Source organism: Salminus brasiliensis, chromosome 22 (genome assembly GCF_030463535.1).
Source record: "Salminus brasiliensis chromosome 22, fSalBra1.hap2, whole genome shotgun sequence".
Taxonomy (NCBI): domain Eukaryota; kingdom Metazoa; phylum Chordata; class Actinopteri; order Characiformes; family Bryconidae; genus Salminus; species Salminus brasiliensis.
The window spans coordinates 15,740,893-15,756,017 of record NC_132899.1 but is presented as its reverse complement, the minus strand read 5'-3'; the positions used below and the strand labels follow the sequence as shown (position 1 = coordinate 15,756,017).

Sequence of the window (15,125 nt, the reverse complement as noted above, 5' to 3'; positions counted from 1 at the left end):
GGGGCATGAGCAGGACAGGAAACACAACAGTACCACAAGGTAAAAGAAATCTATGTCGTTTAATGAGAGGAGAACACGACGGAAGGCCAGGCTTTAGCAGGGGGAGAGTGTAGATGTTCATCTATGTGTGTGACTGAGCAGTTGAAGCCGCCTGGTCGAATACAGCCCTGTTAATTCACTGAAAATAAAAGTGAAAGTAAAACTGGTGTCCAGACACGGTTGGAAACACTAACATACATCGGTAAGACCATCTGGTTGTTTGCTATATAGATTTTACTTACCTTTATATGGCCAAATTATTGCATATTTGGGAAAGATGATTAATAGCTAATGATAAGCGATAGCCTACAGTCTGAGAGGTGTGGGCATTGGTTGCATGTAGAATTGTATTGCCTGTTGAGTATTTAGGCTTTGTGGGGGTTCAGGTTCCTCTAAAGGTCTTTGTTAAATGGATCAAGTGAGCTAGATCTAGGTTGGAAGACAATTCTGCAAGGTGGTAGATCAGCAGGACCTGGGCTGGGAGTGTAGGATCATATTGAACTTGTCAATCACACAGTTTGTGGAAGACTGCTTTGCTAGACCTATGTATTTTAAGTCTTGTCAGTTGCCTTAGGTTCAAGAAATGTCCAAAATTCAACAATTCCAACTCCATTCACACCATATGGCTACTATTATACCATATGGATACAATTTAGTATTAAAACCAACATTAAATTTAGCCACTAGGAATTTTAGTCTCGGAAAGAAAATAAAACATTTGATTGTATTTTTTGTTAGTGGGTACCAGATCCAGATCCACTTTATAGCAAGTGAACCCAGCAAGTGATTTCCCTCCTCTCAATAGTCTAGTAACTGTATTGTATGTGTCTGCTTTGTCTTTTATGCCTTGGTCCTGCAGAAGGGTGAATGGTTCCTCCATGATGGCTCATTCCACTAAAAGAGCTGCAGTGCGTGCGTATGGACTTCTCCTGGGCTGTGACCTGATCCTTTGGCTGACCCTGGTGACAGGACTTCTGTGGTGTGAAGGCACCTTCATCCTCAGCTTGAGCTGGATATGGGCTTTCAGGGCTCTCAGCTGGGCCCTGCTTAATAAAGTCGGTTCACTGCTTGTGGAGAAGAGTTTACAGCCTCTGCTAAAGCGCTGGGTTGTTCTGCTGTGTTTTTTGCCTCCTGTCTTTGATACGGTGCAGACCCTGGTTCCAAGAGGCATATGCGCCTTCTGTCCTGTTCCCGACCTAGGCATGGTGGTCCTGAATGCAACAACTGCCACTTTGGTGTATATGGTGGGGGAGATGGCATTCCCTTTTAATGACTCTAAAAAGGATGCAAAAAAGAAGAAGAAGGAGCAAGAGGCCAAAGCGCTCCTTATGAGAGTGATTCACTACTCCAAAGCAGACTACCCTCACTTGGGGGCTGCCTTTCTTTTTCTCATCCTGGCTGCTTTATGTAAGTTTTTCAGTAGTTCAGCGCTTTGATTTGCTTGACCCAAAGTTCCAGCATATGTACACGCTGATCAGCCATAACATAAGTTATCCGCCTAATATTGAGTAGGTCCCACTTGTGCCGCCACAACAGATCTGACATTTCGAGGCATGGACTTCACAAGACCTTTATGGATCCTCTGTGGATCGCATCAATAAACCTTAGGTGCTCATTGGCAGGTACTGACCACTGCATGCCAGAAGAAAATCCACAAGACCGGCATGATGTTTTGGAGATGTTTTTCAGACCCAGTCATCACAGTTTGGCCTGTGTCAAAGTGACTCAAAGTGACTGATATTTATGCTTGACCATTTTTCCTACTTTTAACACATCAACCTTTAGGAACTGACCTTTCACTTGCCACTCCTTGACAGATGCCACTGTAGATGGAGATGATCAGTGTTTTTCACTTCACCTGTCAGTGATGCTAATGTTATGGCTGATCTGTGAAAAATTGGTAATATTATTTTTCTTTAGGCTGTGTATCATTTATTATTCAGCAATTACATGGAAAACAAGAAAAAAGTTAATATAGTGAGGTATACTAGCCTAGTGGTGTTTTCCTGCACAAAACACCAGATTTAATTTAGTAATCCTTTGAAATCCCAAGTATATTCTATCCTGCATCTTATTATTCAGTAACAGTTATTTTTCTGTTATGTGAAAATTTCTGTTTTGCAGTTGAGTCATTTATTCCTTTCTATGTGGGGAAAATCATTGACGTGTTCAGTGGGGAATACCAGCATGGCAACTTTATGTGGGCCATTGTACTCATGTCATTGTACTCTTTTGGAAGGTAGGTGTATTTTCCCCTCTGTTGTTGTTGTGGATATTATTGTTAGGATATCAGAATCCCATCAGTGTTACTAACATTTGATTATGTATTTATTGTTTGTATTGATATGTATTTTTTGTGGAAAGCAATACATTTAGGCAAGGTAAGTATTTGTGGAACACTATGGATATTATTATGATATTTTTTCTGGAAAGCTAACACAGCTGCATATATCCCCAAGTTCTATTTTTATCTGTATCTGCATCTTCAGACCTGTACATAAAAATACTGGATATCAGCATCAGCCCACGTTTCCCATATCTGCGCATCCTTAGTCATTGTTATAGTTTTCTTAATGTGTATAAATGTTCTCTGAAATATAATGTGAACTGATTCTTTCAGCTCTTTGTTTACTGGCTTGCGAGGGGGCATGTTCATGTGTAGTCTGAGCAGACTGAACAGGAGAATTCGACACATGCTGTTCCAGAACCTGATGAAACAGGAAACTAGCTTCTTTGAAGAAAACAGACCAGGTGATATGCAAACATAATTCAGCGTTTATGACTCTTACAGGGGCAGTAGCTGCGGAGATTCAGGAAAACCTTTATTAGATTTCCTACTGAAGTGTGGCAAATCATTTATTTGATTGTCCATTGTCATAGACAGTCAGCAGATCTTTCTCTTCCCTTTGTAGGTAGTCTAACATCACGACTGGTTTCTGACACTGATAAGATGGGCCGTTCAGTAGCCATGAATGTGAATGTGCTCCTGCGGAGCCTGGTGAAGACGTGTAGCATGCTTGTCTCCATGTTGAGTCTTTCATGGCAACTCACAATCCTTACGTGTGTGGAGATGCCTCTCCTTGCTATGCTGCAGAACAACTACAACACATTTGCCCAGGTAATGTGTTTTACCCAGACCATTGTAGCCATGCTGTAGACACAGAACACTGGGATAGCCTGCCTTTTTTTTTTTTAGGAGAGACTCTTTCATACTATACCTTCTGCAAACATGGAATCAGAACAATACAATAAATACATAAATACATTAGACACAGTGAACAGACAGGACAGTGCAACGCCGACACGGCACTCAGTATGGAATGTGTGGTAGGGGGGTAAGGTGCAGAGGTAAAGGTATATAATAGGACAGTGCAAGGGTGCAGAGGTGTGTAATGTGCTGTGACATCTTGCTCTACACAGTCAGCTTATAATTTATTTATTATTTATTATATTTATATATCATTTTTTAAAATATATATTTTTTGATACTGCCAATTAACCCACCCGTTTGTAACTCTAGCGATGCTCCCCACACTAGGATGGTAAGGACATAACATGTCTCCTCACTAACACAAACAGTGTAAACATGCTTAATGTTGCAGAAAACCTCCAGAGAGCTGCAGGACTGCAAGGCAGAGATTGAGCAGCTGGCATTTTCTGCAGTTGACGCTATTAAGACAGTACGGAGTTTTAGGGCTGAAGCCCAGGAGCAGAAGAGATATGAGGAGGCCCTGGACAGGAAGCGCAGGGTTCAAACACGCAAAGGCATTTACAGTGCAATACACCTCCTTCTACGCAGGGTGAGGAACATCCTACATATAGCAGTGATTAACCTGTCTGCTGAACAATCCTGATTATGCCAGCGCATATCACACAACTTAGCTATGTCTGATTGCCTGTGTAACAGACTGTGTTTGTGTGTGTCTGGGTCAAGTGTGTATCAGTGAGCCTGAGGGTTGCAATGCTGCTTCTAGGCCGAAATCTCATCACTTCTGGTCAGCTAAGCAGTGGAGGCCTCCTGGCTTTTGTGCTGTATCAGAAAGACATGGTGACCAACATGAGGGTGAGCTTTATGGCCTGAATCTTTTAACTGTAGTATTTTAACTCTTTTCACTGACATGGCACTGTGTTGGGTTATGTCCTCAGCATTTAGTGTATGTTTATGGAGACATCCTGAACACAGTGTGGTCAGCAGAGAAGGTGTTTCAGCTGCTTGACAGAAGGCCCAAAGTGAGAGAAGCAGGCAACTTAGTACCTCAGAAACTAGAAGGAAGGCTCACATTTAATGATGTTACCTTCTCTTATCCTTCTCGTGATGTGAAAGCACTTAAGGTAAGGCTATATTTTGAAAGTTTCAAGCAAAAGATATCTCTTTTGTATCCCAATGCCTTGTCATCATAGCATCTTTATCAGTACCTATGTATTCCTGTGTTTCCCCAAGTCCTTAAAATCCAAAATGTATGTAGAAAACATGCATAAAAGTTTTGACCTCACTCCTACTCAATAATGCTGTCACCTTTTATGTCAGTCTGTAAGCCTGGAGCTGAGTCCTGGGAAGATGACAGCGCTGGTGGGCCCGTCTGGTGGTGGGAAGAGTACTTGTGTCAGTCTGCTGCAGAGGTTCTATGAGCCTCAGGAGGGCGAAGTACTGTTAGATGGTGTTCCACTTTATCGCTACCAGCACCAGTACCTGTGCAGCCAGGTGAGCACTACAACACTACCAAAGAGCCTGTTTACACCTGGCATTAACAGTGTCTGGATCTACTTTGACAGGATTCTGTTTACCCTTGTGAAAAGCACACCAACACATACATTATTTCTGTTTTGCTTCCTGTAAACAGTGATTTCTCATCAGAATTGTCCTTCTCTGTAAACTGTGTAGACTGTAAACAGTTTAGAGGATTTATGGGGTTCTTCAATGCGGTGGAACTATAGGGGGTGTGCACACACTGACACACAAGAGACCAAGAGAACAAGGGAGAGAGAAGCCAAAAATCACAGTAATTATTTCTTGTATTAAAGTGTTTTATTTGAAGTTGTAATTTCGCATGCCTGATGAAATCCGATCACAGAAAGCGCTTTCCGTTTACACTTGTATTAAATGGACGAGATCCGTCTGTTACCACCTCTGAATGTGGTTTGAGTGATCTGATCGTAATCTGATCACAGTGCGTCCTGGGGCTGTTTACGTGATCCGATCATCAAACTGCATGTTAATGCCAGGTGTAAGCAGACTCACTGCAACATGTTTAAATTCATGCAAGAGCCATGTAGCATAGCATATCATAGCATAGCTTTGTTTAACAGTGTAACAAGAACATTGTAATTATAATTTTTAAAAATTATTCTCAAGTCTTACTGGATAGCTGTTGTGTGGTTAGAGAGTTAAAGAGATTGTAGCTGGCTGATTTTAGCCTAGCATGGATACTTGCCTACTTTCCCATTTGGGAATTTTTGCTTAGCGCTTTAAAATGTCCCTTCTAATGTTTGGTTACCTCTAGTCTGAGGTGCAGTTTGTTTTTAAGAGAGAGAAGAGATGGAAAATGCTGGTCAGTTAGAGTTAGCTTTTAGTTTAGCACAGATACTATCTTGCTTCCTTCGTCTGCTTTAGCTTCCCTGCACACAGAATTTGAGTTATTTGGGGGACCTAAGTAAAGTGAGTTAAGGCTGTTACATAATCGAAGTGTATTTGTCAAAAACAAACCCTAATCTAAAATAGTCTTGGAATGTTTAAGGTTTACTTAATCTCTTTTGGCTTAAAAACAACAATATTTCTCCATTGTTTCAGATGGCAACTGTGTCCCAGAACCCCGTGCTCTTTTCTGGCTCAGTTAGTTACAACATTGAGTACGGTCTTCAGAATTGCACCCCAGAGAGAGTGAAAGACGCAGCAAAGAAAGCTAGAGCACACAACTTTATTTGCAATCTGGACCAAGGCTACAATACAGGTTAGAACTTAAACACTAATTTGTTATGTACCATATATTTGTCTTAGAAAAATGTGTAAAAATTGAAATGAGTAACAAATGGTTCTACCACTAATGAAGTAATGTGCATTCCCCTATTCCTACCATCTGTTACTTTGCTTCAGATGTTGGACAGGGTGGTGGGCAGCTGTCTTCAGGACAAAAGCAGTGCATTGCGATAGCCAGAGCTATGATTAGAAATCCAAAAATACTCATTCTTGATGAAGCAACCAGCAACTTGGACAGCAACACCCAGCATGCGGTATGCATCTTTATATTTCACTCTTTATCTCATCCGCTACAGGCTAACCTGCCCATGACCCATTTTACTGTTCTACTATAAGCCATAGGCTAAGCACAGTTTAACTTAACATCAATATATATATATATATATTTTTTTTTATTTTATTTTTTTTTTTCTCCAGGTTCAGGAGGCCCTCTCTGGCTCAGCAGGTCAGACAGTACTGGTGGTGGCCCATCGCTTGCAGACTATCGAGAAAGCAGACCATATCATCTACATGGAAGACGGGATGATCGTGGAGCAAGGAACGCACCAGCAGCTTATGGCCAAAGGAGGGCGTTATTACCAGCTAAGGGAGAAACTATTTATCCTGGATTCAGACCAACAAAACTGAAGATACTGTAGTTAGTCATATTAAATTATGTCTACTGGACATTTTACTAGACATGCACTTCATTTCTAAAAGTAACCAAACACTCCATCTAGTTATTCAGTTACTTTAGAGCACACCCATTGCTGACACACCTGTTCATTTGCACTCAGAAAATCCACATAGCAATGCTCTAGAGCAGCTGCACATGAGCATAAAGTCGCCATGTCAACATTAACATCAACTAAAGTTTTGCTGTCAATCAGTGGGACTGTGTTCCCCGGAATAATGAAGCGCTATTGCGTACTATCCTACAAGAGTAGACACTGTTATTGCAGCAAAGGGTAAACAAACTAGACTATTAGTACCCTTGATTTCAGAGGGAATGTTGGATGAACAGGTGTCTACAAACGTCTGTACCTGTTGTGTTTGTTTGTAGTCTACTGTTATGGGCCCAGTTTCCCTAAAGCATCTCAGTGTTAAGATCTTAGCTGGTAGAGAAGCTGTTTAGTATGATGCTTGCTCAACCACTTAAGCATCATCTTTGTGCCTTTAGGAACCGCAGTCCCAGTACACACTGTGATATTGGAATAACAAGATAAATATATTTACTGGACTGAAGAAGTGGTTGGAAATTGTATTTTTTCCCCTCAGGTTCCTCCATGTTCTTGATGCAAAATGGAAGAACATTCAAAATCTCTAATTGCTGAACTGCTTTGTTTATCATAACTAATTTTTTAACTTTATTCACGTTACATAAACATATACATACAGTGGGTCACAAGGTTGGATAAAAAAGATCAACTCAATATTTCTAACAGTATTTTTCCAGACTCTATTTCACATTGAAGTATTTTTGTTGTAGGTTGTCTTCATACCTTGCGTTTTGCCAGAACCTAAAATGTTTAAATGATGTGATTATGCAAGCTTAAAGAATATCTGAATAAATGAAAACAGGACAATTTCAGAGTAATAATCATGTTGCATGGAGTGTCAGTTTATTCTGTTAGATACAAAGTGTTCACTGAATTATGCATTGATTATATGAAGTGGTATGTCTATTAAATACAACCTCCATATTTAATCATTCAAACAGTAAAACCATGGACTGCATAAAAGCAAAGCACTCTTTTTTTTTCCATGCCTCCACTGGGTGAAATTAAATAAACCTGCCAGGTATACGGCACAGCGGAGTGTCCATAAATGCTCTATTAAATAAAAATGTTGACAGTTACACTGTTAACTTCCCAGTTCATGCAGTCAGAGTATGACCAGTGGGTGCTTTCTGAGCTCAAAGTAGAGAGGAAACAGCAGGTCAGACGTCCTTGTCTTCATCGCGCCACCAAAAGCAGCTGAAGCACGAGAGTCCTGCAGGTCCTTGTAAAGAGACTGATGAAGGAAGCAAGCTGTTAATATGTGATGGTATGAAACACCTAAATAAACAGCCTAGCATTCAAAATTGTCTATAAATCATAGTATGCCATACAGAGTCAAACCACATACACAAGTATGTGCGATTACTTGTATATGATGAGTTTCTACTCTGAGCCAGAAACTGCACTATGTAACTTTGGTGAAGTGGGCAGAACAATGCTCGCGGGAACTGTGTAACACTGCATAGTACAGTACTTATCATCTGAACAGTATTTGTATAAAATCTTAAAATTATGCTCTACCATGTCTGTACATATCCTTCTTTCACTTTCAATTGTGGTGCTGTAACGCTCAGTCCAGAAATGCATGTGTCAAGCGTGTCTATTAGGAGTATCTCAAAGCACGTTCCACTTCCCGACTAGGTGAAGCCCAAAAGCAAAAAAATCATGCAAAACAGTGATTTTAAAATCTCCATGTCTAACATGTCTGTCTTGGCTCTGTCATTGGAACAGTAAATTAGATTTTTCAACAAGACTGGTGGTTTAAGCATTCTAGCATCATAATGGACAATGAAGATGTGGGTTTTACCTCAGCATGCCGAACAGTCTCACATAAGTGCTTTCCTTTCAACTGTGCAGGGCTCACGTGTTTTACAGAATTTAATTTTAGAAGGCCCTGTGGGGGGAAAAGCATCATTCATGGAATCAGCAGCTGAATCATAAACGTACATTATTAAATAAGGTGCAGATACCCCAAATAGCCAGAACGTTAACACCATGCAAGCATGGTAGTGTAATCCATTGACAAAGGGCCAATTATTGTGGCAAGACAACAGGCCCACACCTCACAAATTACAAGGTTTAAAAGTCCTTCAGACATTTTGTGGAGTCCATGCCTTGAATGGTCACATCTGTTGTGGCTGCACAAGGGAAACCTACTCAATGGTAGATTGGTGGTGTTAATGTTACGGCTGATTGGTGTATTTGTTTTGTGTCCATGTGCACCTGCACACGTCGCAGCACAGCATGGTGTAGTCCACATACTGCTGCCATGGAGGAGCTCTCCATCTGAACCTCCACAGCAGATATGGGGCCTTCAGAGTTAACATCACTCAGTATGACCTGGAGACAAGACATTGAGAAAGTAGTAGTCCTCCACTGTTTGCATTATTATCCCAGAGCAACAGTCTACACTTTTCTGCATAATAGTCATTCATGTAAAGTCATTCATCATAAACATCAAGCTCACCTCTTTGGTCAACAATCTGACTGGCTGTCCATCTAGCCCACGGGCACACACCACTGGACTCTCTACAAGCTTTTGTCCCTCCGCCTCAGATGTTCCCGAAACCAGCCATTTTAGCACAGAAATGCACAACGCTGCAATGGTGCAGTCATGGTAACCAAGACTGGTTTTCAGGAGCTCTGAGGATACCTGGATTGTTACGACATAGGGTCCAGACGTCTGCACAGGCTGCTCCTCTGTGCAAACCCGTCTGGAGCTGAGGAGGAAGTGTGCGGCCTCCCAAGCAGCATTTTGTTTGGGTATCTCACCATGTGAAGCTCTTTCTCCTATCCTCAAAGAATCTAGCCAGTCCAGAGTCAAAGTGTTCAGAGCCAGGCTGATGCAGGCTTTATCTGTCAGAAGCCGAGATCCTGAGACACCACTGGATTCCTCGGGGCAAAGTAAAGACTGTAAGGAGTATACTAGGAAGCAGTGGATTTTGACTGGGAGAAATAGCTCGGCTCCAACATCAAGTGGTAGACTCACTTCCATTTTTTGACCACAGTCTAACTTCTTCAAAGCAAATGAGTAAGTTCTAGAAGTACCCTCAGCTGTGAGGGAATGGGGTGACAGAATTTCAAAGCAGAGTGTCCAACCGTGGTCCAGTGCAAAAGGGCAATTGTTTTCCAAAGAACAGGTAAGAACTAAGCTGTCGTTTTGCAGCAAACTACTCCACTTAGTTACACCATGACAGCTGATTGGTGGCTTCCATTCATTACCTGCTTGGTTTCTTTTCTGAGAAGTCATAAGCAGGTTGCAGATGCTGATAACTTGGTTCAAACGTTTAAGTGTGTTATTCTTCAACTGCAGCTGGTGTTTCAGTGAGGAGGCTCTGGTGAGGAAACGTATGTATTAAGGCTTTCGAAAGGTATGGGTGGAAACATGACATGACGATTGTATCACTGTATCAAAACATATTACTATAAATAAAAATAAAAAAAGTTTAGCCAGGTCTGTCAAGTAGCTCAAAGCCTTAAAAGCCAAACGTGCACAACCAGCTGTACTTAACTGCAGTAAGTGATGCACAGTGCAGCACTGAATAATGGAAGTCATTGTATTCATAGTTTTAGATCCCTTTAAAACAAGGTACTGCTGGTGCATTGTGGGTGTTGCTTATCAAGCAAACAAAAAAAACATTTGATTTAGTGCTGGGTCATATAACAGATCCTTCGCTATATAGAGACAGCGCTTTATCTAACAACTCGCTCTGTTACACACGCACACCTAGCCGGGGTGCCAATCACTTTCTGAACATCTGAGAAAAAACTGCACTTTGCTTTTCTCTTCTTTATAAAAGGTAAAGGTTCCTAAACTTTCAAAAGATGTTTTAAAAGAGACTGCAGTCACATGGTTACATGCTCATTGTTGAGTTCAGTTTTTCTCAATATAAATATTGTTTGATTAATGTGCATTTATAGTAAAATAAGCCATTTAACCTACAAAGATAGACTTACATAGGTTTCTATTTTTAAAAGAAGGCAATTCATTTATAGTTAGTTTTCAAAGTAAAGTTTACTGTGATATACAGTGATGAATTTGCCCAGAACCAAAAGATTGATTTTTATGGAAGCCAATTTCTTCCTATTTAGTGTCATTTTGTGGGGATAAGCAAGCTCTATAGTACTCATAGTAGTTGTTTTATAGTATTTTATAGTATAAAAAAAGTCATAAACCTTCAGAAGGTCCCACTCATGCAATAAATAAAACCAATAAAAAATAAATACAAATACAGTGAAACTACCAAAGTCATAAAAAAAGAATGATACCACCCTATGTTATACATAGTGTGCATGTCTCCATAATAATGCGATAATAACACAATTTACAAGTTATAGTGAAGTCAACCCTTCATTACTGTGCTCATTAAACCCATAACATCAGCCACAAATAACGAAATTAGAAAATGTTGAGTATATACAGAAGTAATCTAACCTCTCCCAAACATTTCCAATGCCAGCAAGGAGGTCTTTCACCGTTTGGCCCACTTGAGATGAAGTGAGCTTAGACACAGAGCCTTTATCTGACCCCTGAGGAACAGTCACCTGGAGAAGCCTCCCACTCAGACACAAAGCCAGCAGCTGCACACAACCTGCAATTCAGAAACACAGACACTTATATCAATGCAACTTCAACAGTCATTAAACCTTCATTAAAATGATAGATGATGTCAGCATATCTGTTTGTTTTGATGTTTGATTAATAACTAGAGCAATGAAGACCTTAATAAAAAATACACATAACATTATACATCAATGTTTTCTCAGGGATGGAACCAGTTTAGTACCAGTTACTGCACCTGTGGGCGTAATGGAAGGCTCAGCTAGTGCAATCACTCGGCACACACTCAGACAAACAGCACTCTGAGAGAGAAGGTCACGTCTCTCTGGCCGATCTCCCTCTGCTGCTGCGAGGGATGAGGATGATGATGTTGCAGAACTGTGCAGTGACACAACTACTAAGTTTGTAGAGGTACTGTAGTATAGATGTTCACCATCTACACAAGCACACACCACAGGTCCCCGCACTGTCTGCTCAATGAAACCTTGGGAAAATAAATAAATAAATATATACATGTATTTATAAATAAATATTTACATATAAATATTACTGCAATACTCACTGCAATCTGCTGCCTTTCCATCAGAGCTTGCTTGGTTGGCTTTGATCAACAAAATTCGACCCATCTGACCAATCACAACCAGACACTGCGGCCCCTGCTCTCCTGTGACAGAAGTTCCAATGAATGTTACTGACTGCTCCAGGCTGTGGAGCATCCTAATTCGTGGTCTCTGCTCTCCGTTTGCAGGGAGGAGTAGTGGGAAATAGAAGAGACGGCCATCAGGTAAACCACAAAGAACTACTGGAGAATGAACAAGTGATGCATCAACTCCAAACAAGAGCCTGAAAAGGAGAGGTTCAAGACGGAAATGCAATTGTTGTATGCATCCTGTAGATGCAGAGTCCTTGCTGGGGTAGATGCAGGCCAATACTGGAGCTGAGCAGACTCTTGGATTCTCTGTACGCTGAGGGATAGCTGCTGCAACCGCAGGGACCTGGAGGCCTGCATGCTTGCGACAAACTGTCAATCCTGTTGAACAGTTTAGCACTTCATAAAGGTCAAAACTCCAGAAAGACTCTTGCAGACTGACGGTGACAAAGATGCCCTCTACTAGGATGAATGATTGCACATTCCTGTCCTCGACAATAATAGAATCCCTGGATACCGTGGACACGGTACAATCATCGCACCTCTGCGCTGATGCCGAGTGAGAGCTGGAAATAGATGTAAGACTTTAATATTAGAGGCAACATGAAATAAAACACTGATCACAAATCTTTTATAAATCAAAATGTTTTGATAAATGTTGTGTCATTCAGATAGGACTTCCTAAAAGGTGCATTACCCGGACTCCAGAGGGAAAGTAGTACAATACAGGCCATTATTCTGACAGAGAGCATAGAGACGACTCCTATCCTCGCTCAAAGCAAGGGATGTCACTGGAGAATCAAACTGCAGGATGGTCTAGAACATAACATAGCATTTCTGTCAAGGGCCTTGAACAACACCCAAACAAGTTCAGAAAAGCTCAAATATAGCACATACATACACTATACTTCCAGCACTGTGTAAATATCAGAGATCAACCTGCAATGATTTAACACAAAACATACGGTTGAATGCAACGGTTGGTTGTCCTGAGCACTAAAGACCAGCAGGTCGCTGGTGCCCGTGGTCAGAAGCACATCAGTCCCAGTGTGAAGAACTCTTCCACAGAGCAGATCCCCAAACTCAGCCCAGCAGTCCACAGAGCACCTAACCGGCTCCATTACCACCTACCACTCAGCACCAAACGCTTTGCCCACCACCTCCATAGCTCACATAAACGACCTACAGTCTACGATTCTTACTTACATAGCTACTTAATGTAACTTTTTGACATTTTACACGCTCTAACGTTACACATCCCAGCGCAGGAGCAGGACGCGCCTGTTTTCACTGGCCTATCAGACAGCAGCATCCTTTTCTTCCTCACTGAAAATGTGCCTTTACTCCGCTCCCCAACTCCATTCTGCCACCTGCTGGTTCGTCTTCTAGTTTTTCCTCAGGAGCTTGCCATCAAATTGACAGGCGTATTTAATATAAATAGCTAAGTATTATAAATTAGCATTTCTTGATTAAATTAACATTATTTGTGGTAATTGGCATTTCTACTCTTGGGCTCCCCCTAATAGTCGTGAAGTGTAAGGACACGCTTACATGCATTTCTGGATAAGCTGAGAGACGTAGGCGTGGCTCCCGAAGTGAAAAAATCATGCATAAATTAAGGCAGTAGGTTAATATTGCAGGATTTTACACAAATATAACACAGGTTATTTAGAGTATACAGTGTATAACACAGTTCTGGAGAGAAGTCTCGTGCAGCTCCACCAAAGTGGACTCCCCCAAGTGCAGTAGCAACGTTCCGGCCCGGAGTGGGAATGACAGACGCCTTCCTCCCATTTACAGACAGTGTACCATAGTCATGATCCTGAAGCAGCTTTAAAATTAGGCAATTAGGCTACACTTAATCTTTACAATTTTAAGAAAGCTTGCTGTATTGCCTCCTCACATGATGCAGTAGGAAAAACAAGGCACAATCAAACTTAATGGCCCCTTGAAAAAACACACAGATGTTAACATCTGTGCAGTGTGTTTTGAAAGTACACAGGGTTTGAGAGGTAAATTCTCTTCATTGTAAGGGCTCTTCATCATGTTTTCTTACTTTAGAAGGGCACCTCATGGGTTTTTAATCAGAAATGGCACCTGCAGGGAATGTCAAGTTTCTTCTGTTGTGATCCTTTTGTGGCGGTTGCTGGCCTAGCACCAGCCGAAAGCGCCAGCCGATGCTCCTCCCAGCTGCCGGAACATCAGCTGGCCTGCCTCCCAGTTCAGTATCAAACAGTGTCCTGACAACATTCTCTTTGAAGTAGATATTAAAGAAAAAGAGTATTTTCAGTTCCAGGTGATATAGCATGATATAGATGAGCAGTTCTGTTTCATCTGTCATAATGTGAGGCAGATACTGTACCTTTTGACCAACAGTAAATAGATGTTACCTGCAGGTTCTAACACTAATCACACTTTATATAATATTGCTGGACTGGCCTAAACAACTTTATCAAACTTGACAAACCTAATATAGATTTATTTTGTACAGTATTTGGAAATCTATAGGTCATTTTTTATACTCTTGTTTAAACATAATGCTACTTTTATGTGGTAAAGTATGTAAGGACAATTCATAAGTTTTTTATTTTGTTTCATAAGCACAGTGTTATACTTGTGGAGCTTGTGATATATACAGTATCAACACACAAAAGGCCATAATCTACTGATGTCTCACATAATGAGTACTGATTTGCACGAATGGCTGTTTTTCCTCATATATATGTTCTCTGAATTCGCACAGTGATGATTGAGAACCAGGTCAAGCCAGTTCATGCCAATTTGAACCTGAAGATGATGTCACATTGGCTTATTATACATCTTTGGGAAGAAGTAAGCGAAAGAGTTTGCAAGCTCTGTAAGTAGCAGGAGACGCTAGAAATAACAGCACAGAGCTTTGCTTTACAAACACTGTAATAACTCAGGGATGAGCTAAAGTGCCAGAGCTAATCTTCCAACATCCAGAGGCGCCGCGTGCCACCAGGCAAGGCACACAACTGCTGGGGCCTCAGGCCAGTGGGGGGCTAACAAGCTTTGAACTACTACTGTGGCAACGTGCAAACTTACAGCAATGATAGTAGGAGGAACTACTATGGGGGCCCCACCTGATTCCACTCACTCCTGTTGCAAGTAGAGAAGATAGAA

At 41.2% G+C, this 15,125-nt stretch overlaps 2 protein-coding genes across 3 annotated transcripts; one reads left to right on the top strand and one right to left on the bottom strand.

The window, feature by feature from the left end:
* The first annotated feature begins 3 nt into the window (after nt 1-3).
* Nucleotides 4-7,578, top strand: tap2t (transporter associated with antigen processing, subunit type t, teleost specific). 2 transcript variants are annotated; one of them, XM_072667979.1, is made up of 12 exons: nt 4-241; nt 899-1,446; nt 2,164-2,278; nt 2,660-2,790; nt 2,952-3,157; nt 3,642-3,839; nt 3,974-4,102; nt 4,186-4,371; nt 4,568-4,741; nt 5,828-5,987; nt 6,131-6,267; nt 6,431-7,578. In XM_072667979.1, the coding sequence occupies exons 2-12, from the start codon at nt 918-920 to the stop codon at nt 6,638-6,640; spliced, it is 2,175 nt and encodes a 724-aa protein (XP_072524080.1). In that variant the 5' UTR covers nt 4-241; nt 899-917; the 3' UTR covers nt 6,641-7,578. The 2 variants fall into 2 exon arrangements, with proteins under 2 accessions (XP_072524080.1, XP_072524081.1); XM_072667980.1 differs by having other exon boundaries at nt 15-39.
* Nucleotides 7,579-7,592: 14 nt separating this feature from the next.
* Nucleotides 7,593-13,272, bottom strand: faap100 (FA core complex associated protein 100). Its single transcript, XM_072667978.1, has 9 exons — nt 12,947-13,272; nt 12,679-12,797; nt 11,895-12,547; nt 11,571-11,816; nt 11,207-11,363; nt 9,239-10,106; nt 8,995-9,111; nt 8,579-8,665; nt 7,593-8,005 (listed from the first exon to the last, which is right to left on the bottom strand). Exons 1-9 carry the CDS (start codon nt 13,100-13,102, stop codon nt 7,877-7,879), a joined length of 2,532 nt encoding a protein of 843 aa, XP_072524079.1. The 5' UTR covers nt 13,103-13,272; the 3' UTR covers nt 7,593-7,876.
* Nucleotides 13,273-15,125: the final 1,853 nt, after the last annotated feature.